At 33.4% G+C, this 25,747-nt stretch overlaps 1 protein-coding gene across 5 annotated transcripts in view; it reads left to right on the top strand.

Annotated features, from left to right (window-relative positions):
- LOC150104220 (3',5'-cyclic-AMP phosphodiesterase 4C-like) overlaps positions 1 to 25,747 on the top strand; it is a 360,345-nt gene that overhangs the window by 262,609 nt on the left and 71,989 nt on the right. The window contains exon 1 of one of the 5 annotated variants that reach the window (XM_090396230.1): positions 16,548 to 16,877. The exons of 3 other annotated variants lie outside the window; for them this stretch is intronic. In XM_090396230.1, the coding sequence (XP_090252356.1) occupies positions 16,684 to 16,877 (194 nt within the window). In that variant the 5' untranslated portion in view covers positions 16,548 to 16,683. Of the gene's footprint in view, positions 1 to 16,547; positions 16,878 to 25,747 lie in introns of those variants that run through there. One more of the 5 variants, XM_090396233.1, reaches the window with a different exon arrangement.

Below are 25,747 nucleotides of genomic sequence, written 5' to 3'. Positions count from 1 at the left end.
ATAACTCCTCTCCACTTATGGAAACATAGTGAGCCACTTGAAGCCAGTCTTGTCCAGAAGAGGATAAAGAAAATCCATCGTTATTCACATCAGAAACATAATCACGCTTGTCAAATTTACCCCACAAAATCCTACATGATTGAAATTCACTTTCTGTTGCCCGTTACACACATGTAACAACTTTTTCATCATAAACAAAACAATTGATGCACAATAAATAAAAGTTAAGGAAATTAGTGCGAGGAGATACGATTGCATTTATTAGTTATCATCTGATTTTAACAAAATTAAATTTACATTTTCCATAGTTTCAAATATGAAGTTTCATGAAAATCGGTTCATCCCTTCTCCTTTGTTTCGTGCAGATGAATTGATAAATATAACGATGCTAATGGATTCTGTTTTCGGGTGAACGTTTCTAAAACGAAATAAACTGACCCGAGAGAATTTATAAAAGCAACGTTATATTAATAAAGAAAAGGTGTACTTTAAAACCTCATAACCTGATTTACAATTTTTTTTAGTTAACATGAAATTTGGAAGTAGCTGTTTTAATATATAACTTACTTTTTAAATTTATATATAGCATAGATAAGTAAACTTCTAATTTGTATGGGGGGTTGACATTATATGGTTGAGATCTTTTATATGAGTTTCCCTTATATGTATTCCATTTTGTACCTCCTGGAAAAAGTTGCATCATTGTGTTTCTCCTTGTCGATTATGTAGATGTTTCTGCTTGACATACAATTCTGCTTGACAAGCTTCTTACCAAGCGGACTTACTAACGTTTCTACACAAAAATCTTAAGTTATTCTTAAGAAGGAGCTTGCTTATCTCCTATTTGCCTTTGTTGCACTACATGACAGTTCTTTAGGATGCATATTTGCTTTTTTATTAGTTTTTTTATTTTATTTCAAAGCATATTTTCGGTTATACATCACTTTCTGTCTACTGGATTTCTCCATAAACATTGCCCTTAGTTGTATCGAACGCCTGCATCATACATGAAAAGCAATACAAATATACATTTGTGGAATTCGAGTTTCGCATCAGTATCATCAGTATTAAAATCGATATTCATTCCATAATCCCCTAGTCGTATGACTTTTTCTTCCTTATTAAATCGACTACTACCATTATCCTTTTAGAAACAACAAAAGTGAATCTAATATTATATGTAAGAATAAAAGTAGGACGAAATCAATATTTCTGCTTGATTCAGGTTATCTTTATAGCATATATAATCTAGCACTGGTAGTATAGATCTTCTTATATGTTGATCTCTACTGTTCATAATTCCAGCTCTGCCCCTTCACTGGTGCAGTGCCCTCAGTTCATTAAGGGGAGAAATAGTCACTTGACATAACATTTATTTTGTGCTACTCTCACTCCAAGACTCTTAAAATAGATCCAGTTAGACAAGCACGAGCTGTCAACTGAGTCCGATACACTTTAATGGAGTGGATCAGATATGCTGACGGGCATGTCGCCACACCGAGAAGATGAAAAATTACAACGGATAGACAGTTTTTTTTTTTTTTTTTTACCTCAAGCTGAGTTTGGCAGATGTGGATTTCGTCAGTTTTTACTTAGAGTTTGTGAGATGTTTTTGTTTCCGCATGCCGGCAAAGGTTGGTCGATTGGTAGAGCCTCTGCTACTAATGGCTCAGTTAAGTAAGTTTGAGCGCGGTTAGTAGTTGGAAGGGGAAATCGTTCGATGCTGTTGGCACACTCTCCCTCGATGAGTCTTTGGGCTCCTTGAAGGTGTCAAATAATAATACTCCCGTTTAGAGTTTAGGAACAGATTAATATCAACAGTCAGAAGAAAAACATGGCTTTAAAACCACTACTTAAATATCATTATCATGTTGAAATTACTTCATTCGCATTATTCCTGAATTAAGGGTTGTATGTTTCTTTTTTTTTCCCATTTGTATACGCAGTGATTATTTTTATTTAAAATAAATGCAATACTTTAGTACTTTGGCTGTTAATTTTACTTTAAGTAAAGGATACGGTAATTCTTAAACCCTGATCTAGAGACCAAACATGGAACTTTTTTCAGGCCTCCAGTCATCAGGGTGATAAGTCTCGTACTGGGTGATGAAAAATCATCTGCCTATTTTAAATATTTAAATTATTTAAAATAGTATTCGAATGTGATTCAGTGATGCCTCATTCACTCCATAATCTGCATTGTAAAATCTGTTTATTTAGTTTTTATATACATAATTAACTTCAGTAGTTTTATTGTTAATATAACACGTATTTTAAAGCACTTTGTATGTTGCGCCGTACGTTAGAAATCATCTGTAGTATACTAGGACCGTCTCTATCTCTCTCTCTGGGTTATGGTATGGGGAGTTTCTAATATTTGCAACAACTTTTTGTTTGTTATGTAACATTTTTCGTATAACGCGTTGAGGTTCTGAATAACGTTTCCTTGCCGAATTGCGAGTGTTATATAGAACAATTCATTTCAAAATCTGATTTCATAAAAGTTTTAGAAATTTCCTAAGCTGGAGTCTGAAATGACTTAAAAAAAAAAACCTTTTTCGTCTCTAGATCAGGGATCTGATTTAATTCAGCCTGTAGGTATTAATTTGCTATAGGTCTCCAATTCTTGAGACAAGATTGTCGTAAAAAAAAATAAGGTTACATTGCTTGCCAGCATACGCTTTTTTTATCTTTTTTATTCTCAAATTTCTATATCCGTATTACTTTTAAACATCTTTAAAAGCTTAGCCTGCATAAATTTCTTTTGTACTTCGGACCAAAACAAACTCTTTTATTCAGCATGAGTAGCCGAATAAAACCCACTGCTTCTTTCCTGGAAATACTACAGTTTGAAATTAGATTCATTATTAAAAAAAAAAAAAACTCTTCAAATAAAGTTCATATAGTCTTGAATTTTATAAGATTTATCTTTAAAAAAAAAGAACATTTCAATCTAGTAAGAAAACCTTAGTTGAACTCAGCATTAAGTCTGAAAAGGAAATGCTATAACAGCGGATCATTTCGTTCGAATTAATTGAAAAACGTTTTTGAGACTTAGTTAACTGAAGTAAACTTCCGAAAACTCTAATACTAAAAACATTGAGGATATTCGGAAAAATTGTAGCACAGAAAGCTTTTAAAGTATAAACAAGAACAAATAACCCTTATTTGCCAGTTTTTAGAGTTCATCCATATCCAGCTATAAAACTTACTCCTAAGTATTTATTAACTTTAAGACGTACAAGAATTCGAGCTAGTTTTAATACACTATAATTTCTCAGTTCCATAATCTCTAACTTCTCGCACAACATATTTCAGTTTCACATGAAGAATAGTTAACCCAGTTACGCTTTGAGCATTCTGTAAGAAATTTACACTGAAGCTCAGTATAGCAATCAGCTTGGTCGTTTTTCATCCTAACAGAATACTGGAATGAAAATGGGCATTATTCCAGAAATGTAGATTCAGAAGCGGAACCAATGGTAAAACCGCAGTATCTTTGTTTGCTTATAGAGTAGCAATTTCAACTACATTTTCTTCAAGAGAAGGTTTTATTCTTTTGTAAATTTAAATTGTAAAGAAACAATAGTTTCTGGGATGATTTTTTATGGAGCCACCCGTGCACAGTTTCTAATGAATTATTTTTCTACTCTTTTCTACGTTGGCAATCCTCCATATCACCCCTTCCCCCTAACATAGACTTGGCTACTGTCTAGGCTGCTTACTACTACACGATCGCATTGAAAACTCCACCTGTAAAAATCGATGCTGTGATAGTTTGCATTCTCCTTACGTTGGCTACCAGTTCGAACAGTAATATTCAAGAGTTGCTTTACGGTTTTTGAAAACACTGTCGAGCAAGAGACTTCTACTCTTAGCCCAATCTGATGTCCTTTTTGTCACGTGCTATGATCCTATTACGCATCGCTGCAATAGCATGTTTATTTATTTATATTGTATTTAGGTAGACAAAAAAAAAAAGAATTGTCTTGGAGTAATAGCACAGGATATAAAATTAACACTGGGCAGAGGAGATAAATAATATACCGTTAGTATTTTTTCCTCCTATAACAACAAATCATATTCCAGATTTAATCCACGCCGTAATCTGGATTTCCATACTATAGCACTGGCTTTTGTGTATTCTTTCAGTTTTATTGTCTGCTTGCTTGGGGATAGATGACCGTTGCAATCGATTATTCCGTTTCCGGTGAGTAGAATTGGCCGTGTACATTTCGTTCAAGTGTCTAACTCGGGTGGTTAAATTATGTGAGACACACTTCCCGGAAGAAACTTGAATAAAATGAATTGCCAGGAAATGTATTTCAGGGAGACTTTCCCAGAATTCAATCTTTCTTTAAAGCCAAGTAGGTTACTCGGCCATCACATTTCTCGAGTGGCTGTGGTGTTAGTTTATTGTTTTGAAGCCTTTTCGAACGTGGTAGGGGTGCTATAGTGTCAGATCTTGAAACTGGGACACTTGAAAGAATCTATAAAATTATCCAGGACGCTAGACGATGATGTATTAATGAGGAATCGGCTTTATTACGTGATACTTTTAAGAAAATAAATACGAGACACTTGTTCAAGTGATCCTGCATAAAGCTCGGAATTGAAGTCGTATTAGACACAAAATGGCCTTAAAATCTTAAATGATTTCATTAGATAATTATGGCAAATTCCTTGACATAAAATATTTTATTTTCTGAATGGTTTCCATCTCCACGACCCTATAGGCAGCGAGTCTAAAATATCACCGCGATCGCAGATATTTTTGAATGTCTTTAGGTGATAGGTTACATTCATCGAATGTGAAACCACTGCCTTACTTACTGGAGGCCTGAAGTGGCCGCCAATATGAGGCAGTAATCTACACGTATTTATTACACCAGTTATGTGTTCATGAAATCAACACATACACAGAAATAGTTTTGGCGTTATATGTAGTAAAGTTGGTCCTTGTTGAGGATCTAAATAGCAGAGTAGGAAATGATTGTCAGACATACAAAAATATTTGGGGAAAATTTGGAGAAAAGAGCAAAGCTAATAATAATGGCAAACACATGTTGTATTTCTGCTCAGTACATGGACTGGTTATTACTAACACCATGTTCCAACATAAAAATGTGAACAAATTGACATGGAGAGAAGAAGCAAAGAATAAGAAAAGTCTCATTGACTATGTTATTGTTGAAAGTGATGTTTTCTTCCTGGTGGAGGACACTAGAGTGTAAAAAGGATTTGAAATTGGAAGTGATCACCATTTAGTCTTGAGCAGGATCAAATTAAATTTTATATTGAAAAGAAGAACATATAATGAAGTTTTAAAGCGAATAAAAGTTGAGCAGCTTTCAGATGTGAACTGTAGACTAAAATACACAAACATTATTCAAGAAAAAATGAAAGAGTTTGAAAACAGGAACCAAACCCCTTGGAGATTTAGTGGCAAGCCCTGAAGAAAATATTGATTGATTCGTTCAGTCATTCAGAGAGGCATGTGGTAAGGTTGTCTGCAAGGATAGAAAAATCAGAACTCCATGGTGGACACAGGAAGTTAAAGAGGCAGTGAAGGAAAAGAAGAAAGCATATAAAAAGTTTCTGACAAATAAGTCAGCTTGTGTTCCTAGAGAATACAGAGACAAATGTAAGAATGCTAAACTCTGTGTAAAACTGGCTAAACAAAATTCATGGGAAGACTTTGGTAAGAACATAGAAAATAAATATCAAGGAGGTGGCAAGACAAGATATACTGGAGGTTGTTGAAGAAGCTAAGAAATAGAGGAAAGAGTGCTGTAAAAGTAATTCGAGATGATAGAGGTGACATGAAAAATGGAGGAAAGATATCCTTGAAGTATGGAGTAATTACTTCGAAAAATTGCTAAATGAAACAAGCAGCGATGACAGTACAGTGATTAAAAAACTGACCAGCCATGAAATCAGGAATATATATCCATACTTGAAGTAGAAAATCATCAAAAGCCTGAAATGTGGAAAGGCAGCTGGAATCGATGATATTGGACCAGAAATGCTAAAGTATGGAGGTTTAAAAGTCTTACAGTGGCTGCACATCATAGTTCAGAAGACCTGGATAGAGGGACGAATTCCAGATTGGAGTAGAGCTCTCATAGTACACATATATAAGAAGGGAAATAAAACTCAATGTGAGAATTACAGAGGTATTTCTCTACTGAATGTTCCTGATAAGCTTTATGCAATTATACTTGAGAAACGGTTGAGAAGGATTGTGGAAGAGAAGTTTGGTGAAGAATAAGCTGTATTCAGGCCAAGTGGAGGCTGTCAGGATCAGATTTTCACTTTACGACAAATAGTTGAGAAATAATGGGAATATAACAGAGATCTGTATTTAAGATTTGTAGATCCAGGAAAGGCATATGACAAGGTGCCAAGAGAAAAACTATTCGAAAAACTACAGTTATATGGTGTCAATGGGGCATTATACCAAGCAATACTTAGTCTTTATATGAGTTGTAAGTCAGCAGTTAGAATTGAAGGAAGTACAGGAAGATGGTTTAATGTTAAATCTGGTGTCAGACAAGGATGTACATTATCCCCTCTGTTATTCATTATCTATATGGATCACATTATGAAGAAAAGTGGTATTAAACATGATATCAGAATTGGAGATGTTAATGTCATCTCTTTGCTTTATGCGGATGATATTTTACTTCTAAATAAATCCGCTACAAGTCTGCAAGATTCCCTGATTAAATTGAATAACTGTTGTAATAAATACGGTATGAAGGTCAGCAATAAAAAAGACAGACAATGAAAATAGATAGAATAATTGATAATATCAATTGCAATGTGAATGGAGAACCTATAGAACAAATAAAAAATTTCAGCTACGTAGGCACAATTTTTAGCGAAGATGGTATGGTAGGAAGTCAACTGAATAAATTTATATGGAATAAAGGAGAAATTAACTCAATTATCTGTATACAAGACAGTGTTCAAACCAATTTTAACATAAGGATCTGAGAGCTGGGTCAGAAATAAAACACTTGACCAAAGATTAGAGACCGCAGATATGACAGTCCTGAGAAAGATTAGGGGCGTGAACAGATGGCATCAATGGCAATACCATATTAAAAACGAGGATATGAGGAAAGAACTTGACATTTCCAGCATCCAGGAATGCGTTAGCAGAGCGAATCTCAGGTTGTATGGTCACTTAAACAGAATGGGCGAGGAAAGATTAGCAAAAAAAGCATTTTTTGCCAGATTGTCAGGAAAAATACACAGAGGAAGACCAAGATATAGGTGGATTGATGCAATAAAAAAAGTGCAAAGTCTTGACAGGTAACAGACTGATTTGGAGGAAAATTGTAGATAAGAAATTAGTAATGATGTAAATTTTTTATGTAGTACTATCATATCCTGTACACCCCTTGAGGGTACATGTCAGGAATTTGATGACGATGATGTAGTAAAAACAAATAATGGCGTAATTAAACTACTTACCAAAGCTGCAGTGCCTCTTTTATTTCTTTGGAGTTGTTTTATTACTGTGAACTACGATTACACAGCCAAAGCACTATAATGAAAAATAAATTCTTTCGTTCAGATTTTTTCCCATTCATAATTAATTTTATTCTAGAAAAATATGCTAATGAAATTTGGCAGAATTTATCTGAATAAAAGATTTCAAACCTGAGAAACACTTTCAACAAGCAATAATAAATATAAGTTACCTTCTGTATGTTATCTATTCACAGCTGATTGGAATAAACGGGAGGGACAAATATTGTTAATCATTTTGGTTAGACTAGTGGGGCGACATGTATGCTATAAATCAATCTCTTAATATAACAATTATCATATAGATAATATTTGAAAATATCTTATCTAGGTGGGACCAGAAAAACCTTCCCTTATAGTCTCTTTCCTTCCCGATTTCATAATCTCATGTCATGAAACTTAAAGTTGGATACGACTCAGAAAATAACACTAGCAGTTGAAACACATACAAACAAAATCAGGTTTATTTACAAACCTTCAATAGTATGTACTGATATTTATTTAGTATAAGCGACTATGAATCTGCGCTTTAGTGATCAAACATCAAGACTTTTTGCCTGAGAAGTTAGTCTGATGGGATACGAGACGAAAGGAACTCGACATTCAGATAATATTTTGGTTCACTTTTTCTGAAAAAAAAATAATTGGGTATTTCCCATGGGCAAAGAAGGAATGAGTGAGATAAATATACACGATGTATGAATAATTGTTATCTAGTTTATCATACGAATATGCGCTTCAGAAATATTTGGAAACAAGCAAACAAAAAATGAACGACACTCTTCAAAAATAGCTACTTCGATTCTGAAGAGAAGGAAGGTGCTGCACAGTACAGTTACTGAAGCAGTGGGATTATTTTTTCTTAGGTTTTAAATTGGGGCTAATGAAGTTAACTTTATTTTATCAGAGTAAAAGTGTTTCGTGAAGGTTAGCAACCAAGGATTTAGTCACGTAGCCAAACTTCTATCTCAAATTCAATTAATACGAACGTCACATAATAAGTTGCGTCGTCAAAAGGAGAGATAAAATTAACGAAGTGAAGCAGAAAATGTGGTCCTGATGAGTGGGCGCCCATGCAGTAGAGTACTTGGGTAATCCTGCAGCATGTCTTGACACATTTGTAGCGAACCTCACACGTGTAATTAGGCTCGACTTCTTACCCTTCTTTCCACACGTACAAAATTCTTGTAGGCTGTCTGCGTTAATTGATAGTTGTGCGTGTTGTCATAGTAACCATACCAATACTCTCCTTCCTATTGCCAACCACCCACATAAGAGACCGCCTGTTTTAACTACCTTCACCGCAAGGGCAATAAAAACAGAAACCATTAAGTCTCGCATAAGTTATTCACCAGAATAAACAGACGTCTATAACAGTTCGCTATAGGCTAACCGGAAAGCCTCTCTCTCCTCTCAGAAGAAACAAATGAACTTTTCTCTTCCTCTATTGCAAGACATCGCAATTTAAAGTAGAATTGACGTTTTTTTTTTGTTCCCTCCATCTGCCTCTTTTAGTAAGAGCCGATGAAAAGGCTTAGTAAAAAAAACATTTTACATCACTGCAAACATCCGTCCAACATTCCACTTTATTTTTTTGGGGCTGATTTAGTACCGTACTGAATTACCATATTTGTATAATTTCTTTATTCTGATTAGTAAGTGTTTATTTTCTTTAAATGGGCTTCCAACGATCACCTGCGTAACTTGACATGTGAAATAGTATAGTGTAAAAAATAACGGACTTGCCCAAAATGAAATGCATTTGTCTTGATAGGGATCTAGACATTTTTAGAGCGTATGTAATAATTTTCATTGTAGGATTCTAAACAGAGGATCGTATGGATCATAACAAAACTGATAAGATGCAAAATTAATAACGGAAAACTTACGTACAAAGATTATTTAATAGTATAATTTTCGCCTGTGTGTCACAGGCATCTTCAGTACATCTTAAGCTCAAATTAAACAATAGCTGACAATTACAAAAAAGCGCCACCTAAGTAGCTAGTGTAAGATAACTAAAATGGTCAATAAATTTCCTAACAAAAAAATATGTATACAATAAAAAGCTAGTTTTATAAAGATTTATAAAGTACTATCTCCCATAAAGGGAATAGACGTAAGCCGTCGGATCTGTTTAAGTTAGGAGAATGAGGTAGTTTCACATGTTTCTTTATAAAGGCGTTCCATTAGGAACCGACTTTTGTGAAGGACTCTTATCTTTTTCCAATGAACTTATGTTCCATTTGTGTATCTCTATATTATTTTTATATTATATTATTTTTAACTTTATATTAACTTTATATTGAAAGTTAACAGTTAATATAGTTGGTTGCATTCCCTTCCACATAATTTAAAGGACTGGACATTCAATCATTGTGCATCGTTCTACTTGAATCCGCATGGCAAAAATAATAAGGACCTACTGCTAGAAGTTTCATTAATAAAAAGATTATTAAAAACAACTGTCCTTTCAAAAAAAAAACTTTAAATTGTTTACAACAGTTACTTCAACGCATCTCCAGCTATTTTTTTAAAATATTTTTCAATATAAACAAAGCAGAACCAATTGGAAAAAAATGAGTTCAGAATGTTCAACAACTTTGGGCTTATATACCGTAATTTGTTCTAAATACACTTTCAAAAAAAGCAGCCACGTCTTTAAAAGCAGCATATAAGTCCACAAATATAGATTTTGTACATAAACCTACTCTAAGGCAAAACTTGCAATGCCTAGATTCCACTTCGCAATTGCTGAAGTATTGAATTGTGAAGTGGGTTAATGTTAAGATATTTCTTCGCTTACAAAAACCATAATTGAAAAAAAAAAACTGCTGAGTACTGAAACACACCTTTATGTTTTAGAATACGATCAAATTACTTATTAATAACGAACATTTTTTTATATCTATAAATATTTGCTTTGGTTTTCATGCCTTGATATTTAGAATAAACCATCACAGAATCAATATTTCATACATATTTAACTTTTAACAAATGCATATGTATCTTACTTTCGAATTATCGCAAATTATTCGAAGGGTTTAAAACACTGTGCTTGAGCACGCGAGTTTCTAATTCTGCTGTAAAAGCAATAGTACATGCAATCAAAGAAGAAAATTACAACAAAACAAAATGCATAACTCCACAAAAAGGTTAAGGGAGAAAAATTAGAAAGTGTAGTAAACCAAAAGGCAGTCAAAAATAGATTAGTTTTGTGCCATTAAAATTCCAAAGAGTGGAAAAAATAAGGGCGACTAAAATATGTAGTACTGCTCTAATTGTAACAGCTTTAGCACAGAACTGGTGATATTTCTACTGAATATATTTTTTCCTGTTTGACGGATGTATTTCAGTATAGCTTCATAAGTAGACATTTCCTTTTTCTCCATTTTCTATGTTAGTTTTTTTTTTCCTTATCAGTTTTAAAAGAGGTATATCGTGAATAGACATATCGATACAAAATTAATAACGGAAAAAACTCACGTATAAAGATTATTTAATAGTATAATTTTCGCCTGTGTGTCATAGGCATCTTCAGTACATTTTAAGCTAAAATTAAACAATAACTGACAATTCCAAAAAGCACCACCTAAGTAGCTGGTGTAAGATAACTAAAAAGGTCAATAAATTTCCTAAACAAAAAAAAATGTATACAATAAAAAGTTAGGAAAGATTAGCTGATTTATAAAGCACTATCTCCCATAAAGGGAATAGACGTAAGCCGTCGGATCTGTTAAGTTAGGAGAATGAAGTAAAGTTTCACATGTTTCTTTATAAAGGCGTTCCATGAGGAACTGACTTTTGTGAAGGACTCTTGTCCTTTTCCAATGAACTCTATATCTAGTGAAGATGGCGTGTTCTGCAAGTACAGACTTTTCAGGTTTAAAGTATTCAATATAAGATTGGTGTTCTTCTAGCCGAATAGAGGTAGATCTTCCTGTTTGTCCGAAATAAGATAATCCACAAGAGCACGGAATCTGCTAGACACATAGATAATTAAGATGTGGAAGCTTGTTCTTGTGAGAAAGGTGGAGATTTCTCTAAACGGTCGAAAGGCAACAAAAATATTCAGTGGTTTTAAAACTTTTGCAATACGTTCACTAATGCCTTGTACATAAGGGACAGTAATGCGCGTTATTTCTTCTGTGTTTGAAGAGGAAGACATATTAAAACTACTCAAAGTTATTTTAATGAAGCAATTCTTATAACCATTAGATAGAAAGGAAGAAGTTATATATTGCAGTTCTTTCTGTAAAAGTTCGTCTGAAGAACAAAAGGAGTGGGCCCAATGAACCAGTGTTTTAATAGTTCCTGCCTTTTGACTGGGATGGTGATAAGATTCAGCATGGATACAATGGCCTGTATGAGTCTTCTCTCTATAGACTGAGAAATGTATGTTACGATCTGGTTGACGAAGAATTAGAAGACCGAAAAAGGCTAACTGCTTATTTGATTCTACTTCTAGGTTAAACGCACTTCATCCTAGGATCCAGTTTACCCTAGAAGTAGAATCAAATAAGCAGTTAGCCTTTTTCGGTCTTCTAATTCTTCGTCAACCAGATCGTAACATACATTTGTCAATCTATAGAAAGAAGACTCGAAAGTAATCAACATGTAAAACTTATCACGTGGTTATTCACTAGAACTGCGTTAAAATGTTTCATTTGCACATAACTTGGAGCTTTCGTTATGCTTCACACACATCACCTTTAATAAGTTGTCCACGTTTTGTGGAGGGAATTGTAGATGAGATAATGCTGACGTAAAATAGCATCAGCTTGATGGTCTTACAAATGTTTAAAGAAGAATAGAGGCTATTCTTCAGATAATGTTCTTCTAAGCCGAGTTCTTTTAGCGAGCAATTTCAGTTTTAATTCACTTTGGATCATTGTGACAAAATTACCAATTGTATAACTACGATATGTAAGCCCAAAGTATTCCAAGGTTTAGTTATCATCACAATAATCGTTAAACAAGCATTTCCCAAACATGTGGGAAGACTTAATTGATTAATATTTTCAGTTTAAGGATATTAACTCAAGATACCATATTAGGTTCATATTAGGTCCATAATGATTCATATTTTCAGTTTAAGAATATTAACTCAAGATACCATATTAGGACAAAATAAAGTGTGAATTTGTCATATCTTCTCTAGAAGACGCCCACTAAGTCTTTTTCTATTTTGAATTGAGGACGTCCTCTAGTGAAGATATGATAAATTTCTATTTTGAATTGCTTTTGCTGGTTATGCTCATTTTATGATCAAGTTATCTAATGAGCTTTAAATAAGTTTAAAGTGAACTAATAAAATAATTTCACCGGTGGGATTTTAACTCCTCCTATACGAAGGAAATGAAGCATTATCATCGTAATACATGCAAATTACACGCGCTTCAGAGTGGCGAATAATAATCTACTTGTTAGAATGTAAACATCTTTCTCCGTCCTGATTATTAGACTTCCTTTGGAGCTAGTAAACCAGAGATCGATATGGAAAATCAGAATTTTAATATTCCACGTAGCCACTACCTCAATTCCTATAGAGATCTTGCGAGGTATACTTTTATAAGACAAGACTTTTGTGAAGCCTGACATTTTTAGTATTTGTGGAAATAATACGTTAAAATTTCATGATTTCCTTTACGAGTTATTACCTCTTAATACTGCTGCAAGCTAAAAAAAAAGTACAAATGCATGACCTACCAGTTCGCTATACTTATATATAGAGAGAAGCGGCGCTTTATTACTGACTGCAGTAGTGTCATCTAGCGGTTCGTCCGGATTTCATACTAAACATAATTTGTAAGCTTCTCTATAGAATTTTAAATGCCATAAAAACAGATGATATAGCTCATCTGAAATTGCTCTGGTATTCAAGATTCCATATCAACTAACTATCCTAATTGATTAAAAGAAATCTGCTTACAGATATTTTAATAATATTTTGAATTTATTAGGTTAGCAATGTGAAATAATAACTGATACATCATGTAAAATGTGTTAGTTCATATTTTACTAACAACGCTTCTTGTTCTCCGTGTATTTGTATGTGTTTGTGTTACAAGCCGAATATGTAATTTCGATTCTTTCTGTCTCTACAGAGCTGACAAATTTGATACCTTCTATATCACTGACTTACAAATTTTATGTATTAATCTATTCCCCTTCAATTCGTATTCTTGCCCGTTTTAGTGTCAGCATACAATGAAATCGCAACGTTTTTTTTCCGTACAATTATATTTTTTTCAGACCACAAAATCATTAATTAAACTTGCTTCGAAACATAAAATATCAAGTAACCATGACCTTTCACTTCAAAGAGAACAGCAAGAAAGGATGCCAGTCATTCACTTTCTCTTGTAAAATTAAATAGGCTTGAATAATATTATCTATACTTAAGATTTATAAAACAAGACGGTAAACCAAATTGTTCTTATGAATAATTCCTTCAGTCTTTAAATCCTAAAAAATTACACTTCAAAACATCATTACTTACCTGTCGTATTTTTATTTCTTGTAATAAACTTTAACTTTCCGTTGCTTTTTTTTCTCTACAGGTTCGGCCTATCGCTTTTTTATTTTCATCGTATGTTTTATAAGTTCGATATTTCTAAAACTTCCAAGAATATGTCTCACTATCGCAAATTGCCCTTCATTTTATGCTATTCCTGGTTTCGAGAGAATGTTGTCAAAATGGGTATTTCCTTCTAAATGACTAACGTATCCAGTACGTAAACTATATATCTATTTGGAAATCTCTCGCCATGTAGCCAGTCCATTTGAAACATTATCGAATCGATGTCAGTTTATAATCACATCTGATTACCATAAGAACATTTTCAACAGTGCTGACTTCTTAACCTAATCGGAATTTTTTTTCTTTTCTCTCTACTAGTGAAAATATTGTTGATGTATTTTTATTATTTATAAGCATTGATTAATATCACATGTTCTAAAAATATTTGGTTCTGTTGGGACTTTTACAAAAAAAAAAAAAAAACTTTGTAAAGTTATCTAAAAAAATAATTAGATTTTTTTTAGATTTTAGATTAGGAAAGTATCAATTGCACGAGCGTACCTGAAACTTCTTCTTTCATTCATTTTATGATATGAATTATTTGCCATTTTAATTTGTATTATTCTTCCAACATTACGTCATAATTATAATAAATGGCACTGCTGTTGGAATCGGTACACTGTGATAAACTTCCACCCTGTTTAGTTCACTCCATCAGACTTCCGTTGTCAGATTTCATCCAGTTAAATTTCAATGCAGGCATTTTTAAATGTCACTCATTTAGATTTTTAATGGTTCGTTACTTATTGCTATTTTCGTTCTTACTTTATCCAGTAGTTCAACATGTGAATAGTTTCAATTGTCAGGTATGATATCGGTATTGTTCCAAACCTGTCTACTGCTGACTTTTAAAGCCACCCGCTCTATTTTCAGCCTTAAGTTTAATCTGTGTACACTATGCTAATTTTTCTCTTTTATCCATTCATTGAAAGCTTCGAAACACATCATACCATCGAAGTTTTGCTTCTTATGGTTGAATTATATTAGCGAGGATAAGAGATAAATCAATAAACTCAACTATTTGCCAACACATTAAAGGGAAATGCGCACACTTAAATATTATTTATACATACTACTCGGAAAAAATTTTTTTCGCAATTCATCTTTTCCGAATTCTGACCTTGTTTCCACAATCCATTTTATATATCCTTCTACTGTTTCATTTTCATATGCATACTTGGTTTGTTGCCGAGTGGGAATTGCAATCAAGTAAACTAGGATTATCTAGATTTCCAGAAACGTCTAATCCAACTTTCACATAGATGCTAAAGCCAATTTTATTTGTTAAAAAATAATAACCGAAGAAAAAAAATAATTTAATAAAAAAAATCCTTATCTCACCTACGGGATTAATGTTATTTGGATTTCTAAAAGTCGAATTTTCACACGTGAAATTTCAGATCTAAATATAGCAAACATCTGGGATTAATATTTGTTCTACTTGAGATATTAAAAAGCTTAAAAATAAATGAATAGATCGTACGTAACTGTATATACTTCGTGTTCTACTATTTCTTATTTGAGATTAACATATAAACACACTCAGGAAGAAGGAAAAGCATTGAATAACAACGGTTATGCGCAACAAGTAATAAAATACAAGGAAAGATGGAAGAATTCATAGCTGTTTCGCCAAGATATAAATGTTATAGAGTAATGAAATTTTAGGTAGCTAAATTCTCGCATAACTTCTCCTTATAATACCTGAGCCATAATACTTGACTTCAAGTCAAGGCATACCAGGTAATTTCGATGCATATAAAATGTTCAGTTTATTACACCAAAAGCAAGTAGTCATCAGCCACTTCCTAGTTTTTCCAGTGCCACAAAGTCTCTCCTGTTCCAGTGGGATCATTAGATAGACATTAATGTTTTACTGACGCAAATCGAAATCTCCAAAATAGATAGAAAAGGTGAGTTAAGCTTTTTATGGAAATCTTATTCCAGTATCTCTGACGTCAGTGCTTCTTGTAACCGCATTCACAATGACGACTTCAAACTTCCGGTCCTGCGTCTGTCTTACCTTAACGTCATATGACGTAACAAACACCGGACGTCCAGCGAACATCTTTGTCTATGTGTGTTTGTGTGTGTGCGGGGCGTGTGCACTTTTCTGGATGCAGAGAACAGGACGCCGCCCACGGTGCCGGATTTTAATTCCATTTTACTGGTGGCGCTCCCTGGACTGCTGCTACATTGCTCCCGCAGGTCGCGTGCTCTACTTCTGAGCAGTCAATAATCTTACTGCACATAACGTCGGCCCTGTACGGTGCGTTCCTAGAGGACACTGGCAGTCATCTATGGAAGGTCAACTAAGGTGGTCGGAAAAAAAAAAGTCTGAGCAATTTTATATACAACTATGTGCGTCTCTGTTTGGATCGTTTCCATCCTGGATGGTGTTCGTTACTCAGCCTCTTTCAGCCATGAGGAGGATCCGGATCTAATAAATAAGTCCTCTGTCTTATGTGGGAAATCAGGTACAACTTCGTGATCCCAGTCCCATCACTTGGCGCAAATCCTCAGCCTAAGCTCTCCTTCAAGGACTGCCATGCAGACACATTATGCTGACACTGGCCGTTATGTTACTGTCGCTCTTCCGTTTCCTCTGTCCCGGACGTTACCGCGACCACGTGACTCTCACCCGTGATGGTAATTCGTATAGCAGCATTCATGTGGCCCTTGGTTCTCGTCGTAGTAGCAAGGGTTCTCAAGGAACTCGCACCCAGCGACATCTAATTGACAAGGCCTGTGGAAGGTAACTGTATCTTATTATGTAGGAAGTAGTGGTAATGCTCACTCTGACAGTTTGCCCTTTCTCTTCGCTATAGGCACGTCACATAAAGCATTGTGACCTACTTTTTGTCTGAAAATGAAAAAATCTACTCTACTGGTGTGAGTTTGCATCCTTCCAAGAATGCAATATTTGCAATAATATCCCACTTCCCCTAATTTAATTATCCCTTCTGAAATCATGAAAACAATTTTGGCCTTTTACTGACATAGTATAAGGGTAAAATCTGTAAAGTGTACAGTAATTAGGTGATTATTGCAAATATGAATTGTTTTATTATCCAGAAGATAGCTATTTTTCTTAATGTTTGAAAGATTTATCATGTATAATTTCAGATATTCCCACATATTATCTGTGATCTAAGTAAGTTATATTTTAGTTACTTTTCCGTTTCATAGAATTCTAGTGAAATTATTGCTGACCTGGTTTTAATGAATCCTCCTTAAATTTCCCATTTAAATTACTTGATTAAAGTATAATTAATAAATTAATGCGACTTAAATTAATCGCACTGCGAGTATTGATGATTGTGAATGTTTTGAGGGGCCAGTTGAATTACATCCCTTTAAGTGAGACCACCACCTTTAGCTTCTTGTAAATTGGAGGCTTGACAAAATATTCCATGTTGGGTCTCTATCGCCTTAATTATCTATCCTTATGTGCTATAGGTTTTATAGACAAAAATGGGTAAGCTCCACATAACTGAATGTTTCTTTTTTGTTGTATATCCAAGTTTTCTGTAATATAATTTCATATCTGTGTGGGCTTTATTTAATTTTGTACATAATTTAAGAAACTTACGATAGAAAAGTGACTTTCACTTTGTTTCAAAATCAGGTTTTGTAGTTGTATTGTAGTGTCGCTGTCTTTGAATATGTTGGAACTTTTTCTGCTTATACTAATCATTGCTTGAAATGCTTAAGGGAACTTAGTTATAGATTCAGCCATCTATTATGTGATCAAAGAAAACGCGTCTAGAGATTTTGTTTAGTGAAACAAAATGTAAATTAAAAACAAAAATCATTCCTAAATGAACTTTGATTTTATGAGGATAAAATTAGTGCTATTGTGAGTGTTATATATCCGAGTTAGACTTCCGAGTTAGGAAAAACAACCTTCAAAAAAAATTAATGCAGCTATATACAGTTCATATAAAAAGGTATATTTATTTTTATTAACCAATAATATAACCTAATTTGGTTTGAATCGCCTATTCTGTAGCAGCATCCTCACCAACGGTTTCCTTCTGTTGTTCTTTTTTTAAAACAAAATTTGAGACTAAATGGTACACATTTGATTACAGTAAATAAATGCATCTATTGAAATAGAAAATAATCATAAAATAAATCATTCATTTTCTTAATTCATTTTGAATTCTCCATGATACATGTTGGTTATAATCTTTTTCTTAAAACAGGTCTCATCTTTTAAGCAAAAACTTGAATGAAAGCATTTAAAATATTTATTATGAAAAGATGAGCACTTCCTAAATTTGGTTATCAACCTGTAATGTAAATTCTGCCGCTCCAAATAGACGGTTGCAAAAATCTTGTGCGCCACAGTACAGTAGACCAGTGTAGTGGTTGAGGCATTTCGTTTTAGCTGATAAGCAAAAAATCGAATCTAATGGGGTTCGTTTCTCGTATGCTGCTGCTTAATCCACGTGCCTACAAATTTATAGGCGTTGTAGAATGAATTTCATTATCTTCTCAGTGTCCTACCATTACTTAGTCCAATCTATTGCTATTCCTGTCACGTTGAAATTTGTTTGATTGTATCCATATGTGAGATAAAAGTTTCTTTCGTGTAAAATTTTCTACTTGCCTGGTGTTATTTCATATACTAAAAAAAAGAAGTCAAAAACGGATTGTATGAATTATCGTAAATAAGCAAATATTTATTAGCTGAAGTTCTTTGAAGGAAAAATCGTATAATTGTAATTTTGGGAAAAGATCCCAACATACTCCTTGCATTGGATTACATTTAAATAGAACAAAGTACAGTTAATGTACCAAAGGAAAATTTTGAATGTCATCAGCTAATGCATTTCCTCCTGAAATAAATAGAACATCCAATGCGTGGCATTGTCACAGGAACGATGAAGTAATGGTATGAAATGAAAGCAGTTATTAAACAAAAAAAAAAAAAAAAGTTGGTTGCTGTGGTAACTAAACCAGCCAGTTAGATCAACAATAAGATTTAGCGTACTGTGCGTAGCTGTTTCATTAAACCTAGTCGCTTAAAAATAACAAAGGTAATCGCTTTTTTTTTTATTAATCACTGTCGTTCAATTAACAAACTTCTGTTACTATATATATAACACGTAGCTTCTCGCCTTATAATGTTATAATAGCTTTTTTTATTCGAAGTTCCTTTAATTTAATTGCCTTTTAACAGAACATGATATCTGTTTTAAATGCAGAATTTTGTATAGTTCTACTTTGCCACGGTTAATGAAAAAGTTGACATATTACGTTGATCTACTATTTAAAACATATACTTATTGTAGTTGAACTCCAATGTATTTATTTTTAATTTTGAACTTATAGGTATTTTCATACTCTTTACTTGACATTTTGCCAACCAAAAAATACGTGTTATGCATTCTTGGATTAATTGAAAAATGATTAATGTATTATACTAATTGTTAGGTTAGAATGAAATATCTAATTTTTGGCGCGTCTTGCAGATTGAGTACCAAATAGAATAATACTGAACATGAAAAATAGTCTTTTCCCTCAGTTGTTCATATAAATATGAGCGATTTTGTGTGTTAATGCCATCTGATTTTATGTTGACTATCATTAATAGTGCGAATATGATTCATTTAGGAAAACTTCTTTATATTTAAGACTCCAATGTTATTAGTACAGCACCCTGTAAAGCCGGTTGCTCTGCATAGCTTATGAGTTTTACAGTAGCAGAGAATTGTTGATAACGCGTAATTTGTGAAACTTAGTGTTGCTAATTTTTACGAAGATTACGAGAAGGCTAAAAATTCCTATCGTACCTCGTATCCATTAAATCTAGCATTGATATTATTTAAAATCAAAGGAATTAGACGACTAATACTGAATAGTATTTGAAATATTGCAGTTTCCTCTTATAATAGGAACCTTCACATATAAATCTGGATGATAACGATTCATTATTTCTTTATCTTCTATCATAATTAATTGTCCAAAAATATCCAGGGCGTGGATTAGTCATTCTTTCTGAACAGTTGATTATTAAAAGAGATTGTCTATTGTTTTATTCCAAATAAGCTGACATTATTTGCACTTTAAAATTTGTTTAGAATATTATAAATTTTGATTTTTGAAGTTATTCATACTTTAAGAAGTATGAATTACGAATTTAAGACATATTCTTCCCAAGAGTCTGTATACACATGCCTTTCTGACAAATAACGACTGTCCTCCCAGTTGAACTCATGATTAAAAGTAAAAAGCCAATAACCCGATTCTTGGGCAAATGTTTCTATATTTGGATACTTTAGTGCCAAGCCAACTCGCCAAAGATTCGTAATTTCGTAAGCCGTCGATCACACTTTTCCTAATGTTCTTTAATGTTCAAGCATGTTTATCCTCTTGGTATAAATACATAATGGAAATGAGAAAAGAAAGATATTTATCTTTCTTTTATTCACTTCAAGTTGAAACCTTAAGTTCCCTTTTCATTAAAATTAAAATAGAAACGCTTGTATTTTAAATTTATCTTAATTAAGCTTCAGCTGAATGTGATTATGGACCATTAAAATGCATAAATTTGTGTTTTTGTGATCATTTCATGATAACAATTACTCGGTCGAAGCTAACGTAATCCTGCATAGTTTCTTAAATCTGAAAAAAAAAATCGACCAGTAATTCAATAAGATTGAGTACAAAAATGATAATTGTATTTTTCGAATTATGTTCAGATTTTCCGCACTGTTAGATACTTGAATAAAATCATTAACGTTTTATTATTATTATTATGGAAAGATTGGTTTGTGATATTAGAATGTTCTACACTTTACAATCAGTAAAGAGATAGATGAGTAAGTATAATGTTCGGAACATTGTCAGTATGTTTTCTGTGGAGAATATTGTCGTTGTTTCATTTTGCGCGTTTAATTTTAAAGTTATGCAACAGCTTACGTAAATTGTGTTTTACCTTTCTAAATGAAAAATAGATGGCAAATATTTAGAGAGTATTGCAAACTTTGTATTATGTATGGAGTTTCTGAAAAATACTTATTTGATCTAAAAATATCTTATTCAAATCGATCGAACTAAAGTGAGGCATAGTAAGTTATTCGACTGCAACTCCATCCAACAAGCTTTGTTTAGTAAGCTGCATTATTAATATGTGCTACTATCTACTCAGAGCTGTCAATAAAATTGAAGCCTGCCTATAATTCATATTACTCTCTTTACGCATTGTAGTTTTAGTCTCTACGCAGAGGTAATAATCTACGCATAATCATATTTTATTCCACTTACTTATAATGCACATCATCTACTCCTAACACAGAGATTATATCCGGTAATATACGTCAATATCTCCAAGATCTCTTTTCATGCAAAACTATCTTTTGGGATCATGATTTAAGACAGAAACTTGTCTGTAGTTTAAAGATGCAAGTTATTTAAATTGACAAAGAAAGAGTGAGGTGGGTAAATGAAGTTATTTAAGTTAAGGGATATTACATCCCGTCCGCGCGGTTAGCCTAGTGGCTTTGCGCTTCGCAACCATATGTCTGGGGAAGGTTCGATTCCCGTCGGAGACGTGAGGAGCTGAAGGATCTTCCTCAGCCATAGCCAAGTTAGCCGGTCTTGGGCGCGGGCAGTAGGGTTTTTCCCGCCAGTTTATCTGGTGTTTTTCATCCCGCAAGCAGGCAAACCGGCCCCGTGAACACACACGGATACAGCCAAGAATACCTTGAGGCATAGAAGTGACCATTCTATACTCGTATTTCGGTTACGAAATCCAAGCATGCTTGGAAGGTTGTGGGCCTTAAAGGCCTGTTAAAGCCATTGGGATAGATAGATAGATAGATATTACATCCCATATTGTTTCTTAGCCGAATATAGAAACTATATAAAGTTCGGCGATTCTAAGCGTAAGCAAATGCCTGGATAGTGCAACACCTGACCCATTTGGTAGTGTAAACTGAGGCAACTCATAGTAAGGGTGGAGCAAGCTCCGATCACTATTCTTGGTATTTATCCATAATGTGAACTTAGTTCCTAGGAGCTGTATTACTCTTCTACATTATGAGAGAAGGCCACTACCCAGACTGGTTTCAACCTTTATTGAGGTCTCATCAGTGAGTAGGTAGACCTAGTTAATACCAAGTTTGTAGCGAACAGAACTTGCATCCCTTCCATGAGAATTGCCAAGAAGGTGTCCTAATAAATTACTAATTATATGAAGAACCAAAGGCTTCAATTCGGCGACATGAACGTATTTAAGTTAAGGGATATTACATCCCATATTGAAGCCTTTGGCTTTTTATATAATTGGTAAATGAAGTTTTTTTTATTATATAGAGATGCAACTTTTCATTAAAGTGACATTTAATGTATATATATTAACGTATGCCTAGTGTTATTTTAAGGTGCATGAAAATTTTAATTTTTAGCTTGGTGGATACAAGCTACAATTTCTAAACGATTATTCATAATAAGTAATTTTTTAAATAATTTTTGTTCAGGTATTTATGAAATGTTGGTTCTGTTAAAAAAAAAAAATAGCAACTGAATTTTTTTTTAACTTAAACCATATGATGAAGTAAGGATTCACTATCTACCCTTTAATTTATATGTATTCATGTAGGGCTTTTAAGATTCCTAGATTACTTCTAAGAATTTTAGACATGAGTTAAAGAACTTGAAATTATCACACTTAAAAATTAACTTTATTTCTCTTGAGATCTCATCAGTGTTGGTGGTCGCTATATTATCTGGAATTATTTGTAATTATTAAATCCCAGTTTCAAAACTGATACCTCATTCTTAATATCAACATGGTTTTATAGACTTGTTTCTTGGTAATATTTTATAAATGGTATATATTGAAAGCTTTCAAAAGTCGTCGAAAACGGGTTTAAATATCACATTAATAATTTAATAGCATTACATGAATAACAGGAATCTTCTTTGTATATATATCTTTCATTGTCTTTAGAATACATTAGAGCAAGGATTCAGCAATCTGACACTGCTTACATTTGTCTCTACGACTAATCCATATGGACATGAGTTATCTGTCCCAGTTAACGTGGGTGTGGCTGACGCTATCATGTCAATACTAAAGACGTCACAAGAGAAGATTACAGGCACAATGTCACAGAGTATATTTGAAATGGCGATGCATCATTTCCGCCCACAGGTGTACGACATAAATCTATAAATGATTTCTTTGCTATGTACTCAGTAGAAATGATCCCCGATTCAGTGTGTTATTTCATGAATTCTGATTATACAATGTATTGAAGATATACACACACACACACACACACACTGAAAGGATTTTTCCTTCCTAATATCGACAAGAAAACTCTCGATTGACAGACCACATGTCTAATATAAGAAAGCCTACAATTACCAGATCGAGTAAACAATTTATTGCTAAGTTGCCTTTAATAGTAATAAAGCACAATTCAACTTGGGAATTTTTCAGAAATTAACATTTTAATTGAGGAACTGTTCCACTATTCTGAATACTGTCCATATAATTCTTAGTTACGTAATAACGAAATATTTAGTGGGTATTTTGAATAGAAAAAAATGGAATAAAATTTACTCCTACTTTAAATATTGGGTTTTAATTAAAATATAGCTGGAGTGGTTTAAGTAGGACTGAAGGCGTTTTCATAATATTCTAACGAAAACAAAAACTTGATTTTTCTTTCCTCTAGCAAAAAAAAAAAAAAAAAAGGAAAAGAAAGCTCTGTGCTTAATAGTTAATATCAGTTAATGGTCGAATTCCTCAAAAAATTGACTTAAATATTTTCAAAATATCTATGGCACGAGGCGTTTTAATTACAAAAATAGTTTGTTATAACAGTTGCTTAAGTATCACCCACACTACAGTCTTGCATTCTGGTCAGTGGCCTCTGTAGAGTGCAGTCAGAATGACGTGACATGTGTACTTCAGTTGGAAAGACTTTGATTCTAAGTAAGGGATTAACCACTGAAGGCGATAAGCCGGTCACACACACACTGTGGTGAAATGATTTTCTATTCCCAAAATTGGCCACAGAACACTCGATTGACAGAACGTACTTATCCTTCGGTGTCCAAACAATTTTACGTGGCTCTCGTAAGACGTTTTTGCCTGTGGATTTTTTCGGGCTGCATCAGAAAAATTTTAGTGGACTAGATGCTTTAATTAACTATTGTAAACAAACTATAAAGGTTTAAAAAATTCATAAGGGATGACTGTTCCTCTATCAGAAAAAAATTTTTTCTCAACAGATGCATTTTTCTTTATTTTATTTTCTTATTTAATGCATGACAAAGATAAATCTTGACAGCACGTGCCTACGAACTTGAACATGTTAGAATCGATTTCGTTAATTCATATTGATTTTTCTCTGTTGATGTGAACCTGTTTTGTTTTTCTAACTAGCAATTTCTCTCTCTCTCTCTCTTTTAAAATTAAAAAACATATCGCTTCTCTTTTCTTTTCTTTTCTGCTTACACTAAAGGCAGACAGCGTGCTTCCATTTAGAAGGTTATGTTCCTTGTGGACTAGTTTCCTTTAACCTGCCTCTCATTCTGTTTATAGACTCCCATCAAGTTTTCAAAACTGAAATGCGCTATGTCGTCCCGGAAACGGTGTCCTTCGGTGTAGCTGTGTAGGTTGCTCGAACATGTGTCTGCGGCCAGCACGATAGAAAACCAAGTAATCGATAAGTGGTGTTCTTTCTGGAGGACTCTGTAGCATTTAACTGGACCTTCATATTACGCATAGTAGCTTTATGTTTGCCCGTTGGTAGTGACAGATATTCCACGCATTTTTAAAGTCAGTAGATTTAGAAAACTGAGCAATCAAAGGATGGGAGATTTGTTCTAATAAATGTTTAATAGTTCTACCTATTAAACATTTATTAAACAATCTCGTAATTATTATTACTATTTTTAAAGTATGTTTTCTCATAACCATTTAATAGTATCCACTACTGAAAAGGCTTGTAAAGATGACAAAAAAAAAGGGGGGGGGGGGGTAATATTAGTTGAGAAAATTTTCATGGTATGCATATGAAGAATCCAGTATTAAGTAAATGAAAGCACGTTCATATCTTAAACGGTGGTCCAAAATGCTTTTCATGTTAATAGTCCCTGTAGCTCAGTCGGTATCTATGATGTCTCTTATTTGACAAAATAAGGGTTCGAATCTAGTCTAGGACGTGAAGAATCTCTAACAGGATTTTTCAGGAGCCTCATAAGAAATCAACAATGTTTTTGATCCCCCAAAATATGTAAATTGGCTAGAAGAATACGTGCATTTATAAAAGATACATAATACATTGGTCCCATAGCTTTTGCTGTTTTGGATGTAATTGCAAATACCAACAGTTTTTTCCTTGATCAAGTGTTCTCTTTGCAGTATTTCTTTGTACATACATATTTCTATGTATTTAAACCGCTGTATTTAAATCATATAAACACAGATATCCTCCTTCAGCCTGTCGTAAATATGATTTCAGCCAGATTACAATGATCAGAAAAACTGAGCCTCAATTGCAACTTAATCTATCTTTGTCTTAATGGATTTTACTTTAGAAAGACAGTTCTTTCCTTTTAATAAATTAAAAGAAAATCAAAGAAATAATTAATCGGGAT

Source organism: Typopeltis vanoorti, chromosome 8 (genome assembly GCF_054136105.1).
Source record: "Typopeltis vanoorti isolate ZY-2024b chromosome 8, IOZ_Tvanoo_1.0, whole genome shotgun sequence".
Taxonomy (NCBI): Eukaryota; Metazoa; Arthropoda; class Arachnida; order Uropygi; family Thelyphonidae; genus Typopeltis; species Typopeltis vanoorti.
This window is presented reverse-complemented; position numbering and strand designations above follow the sequence as displayed.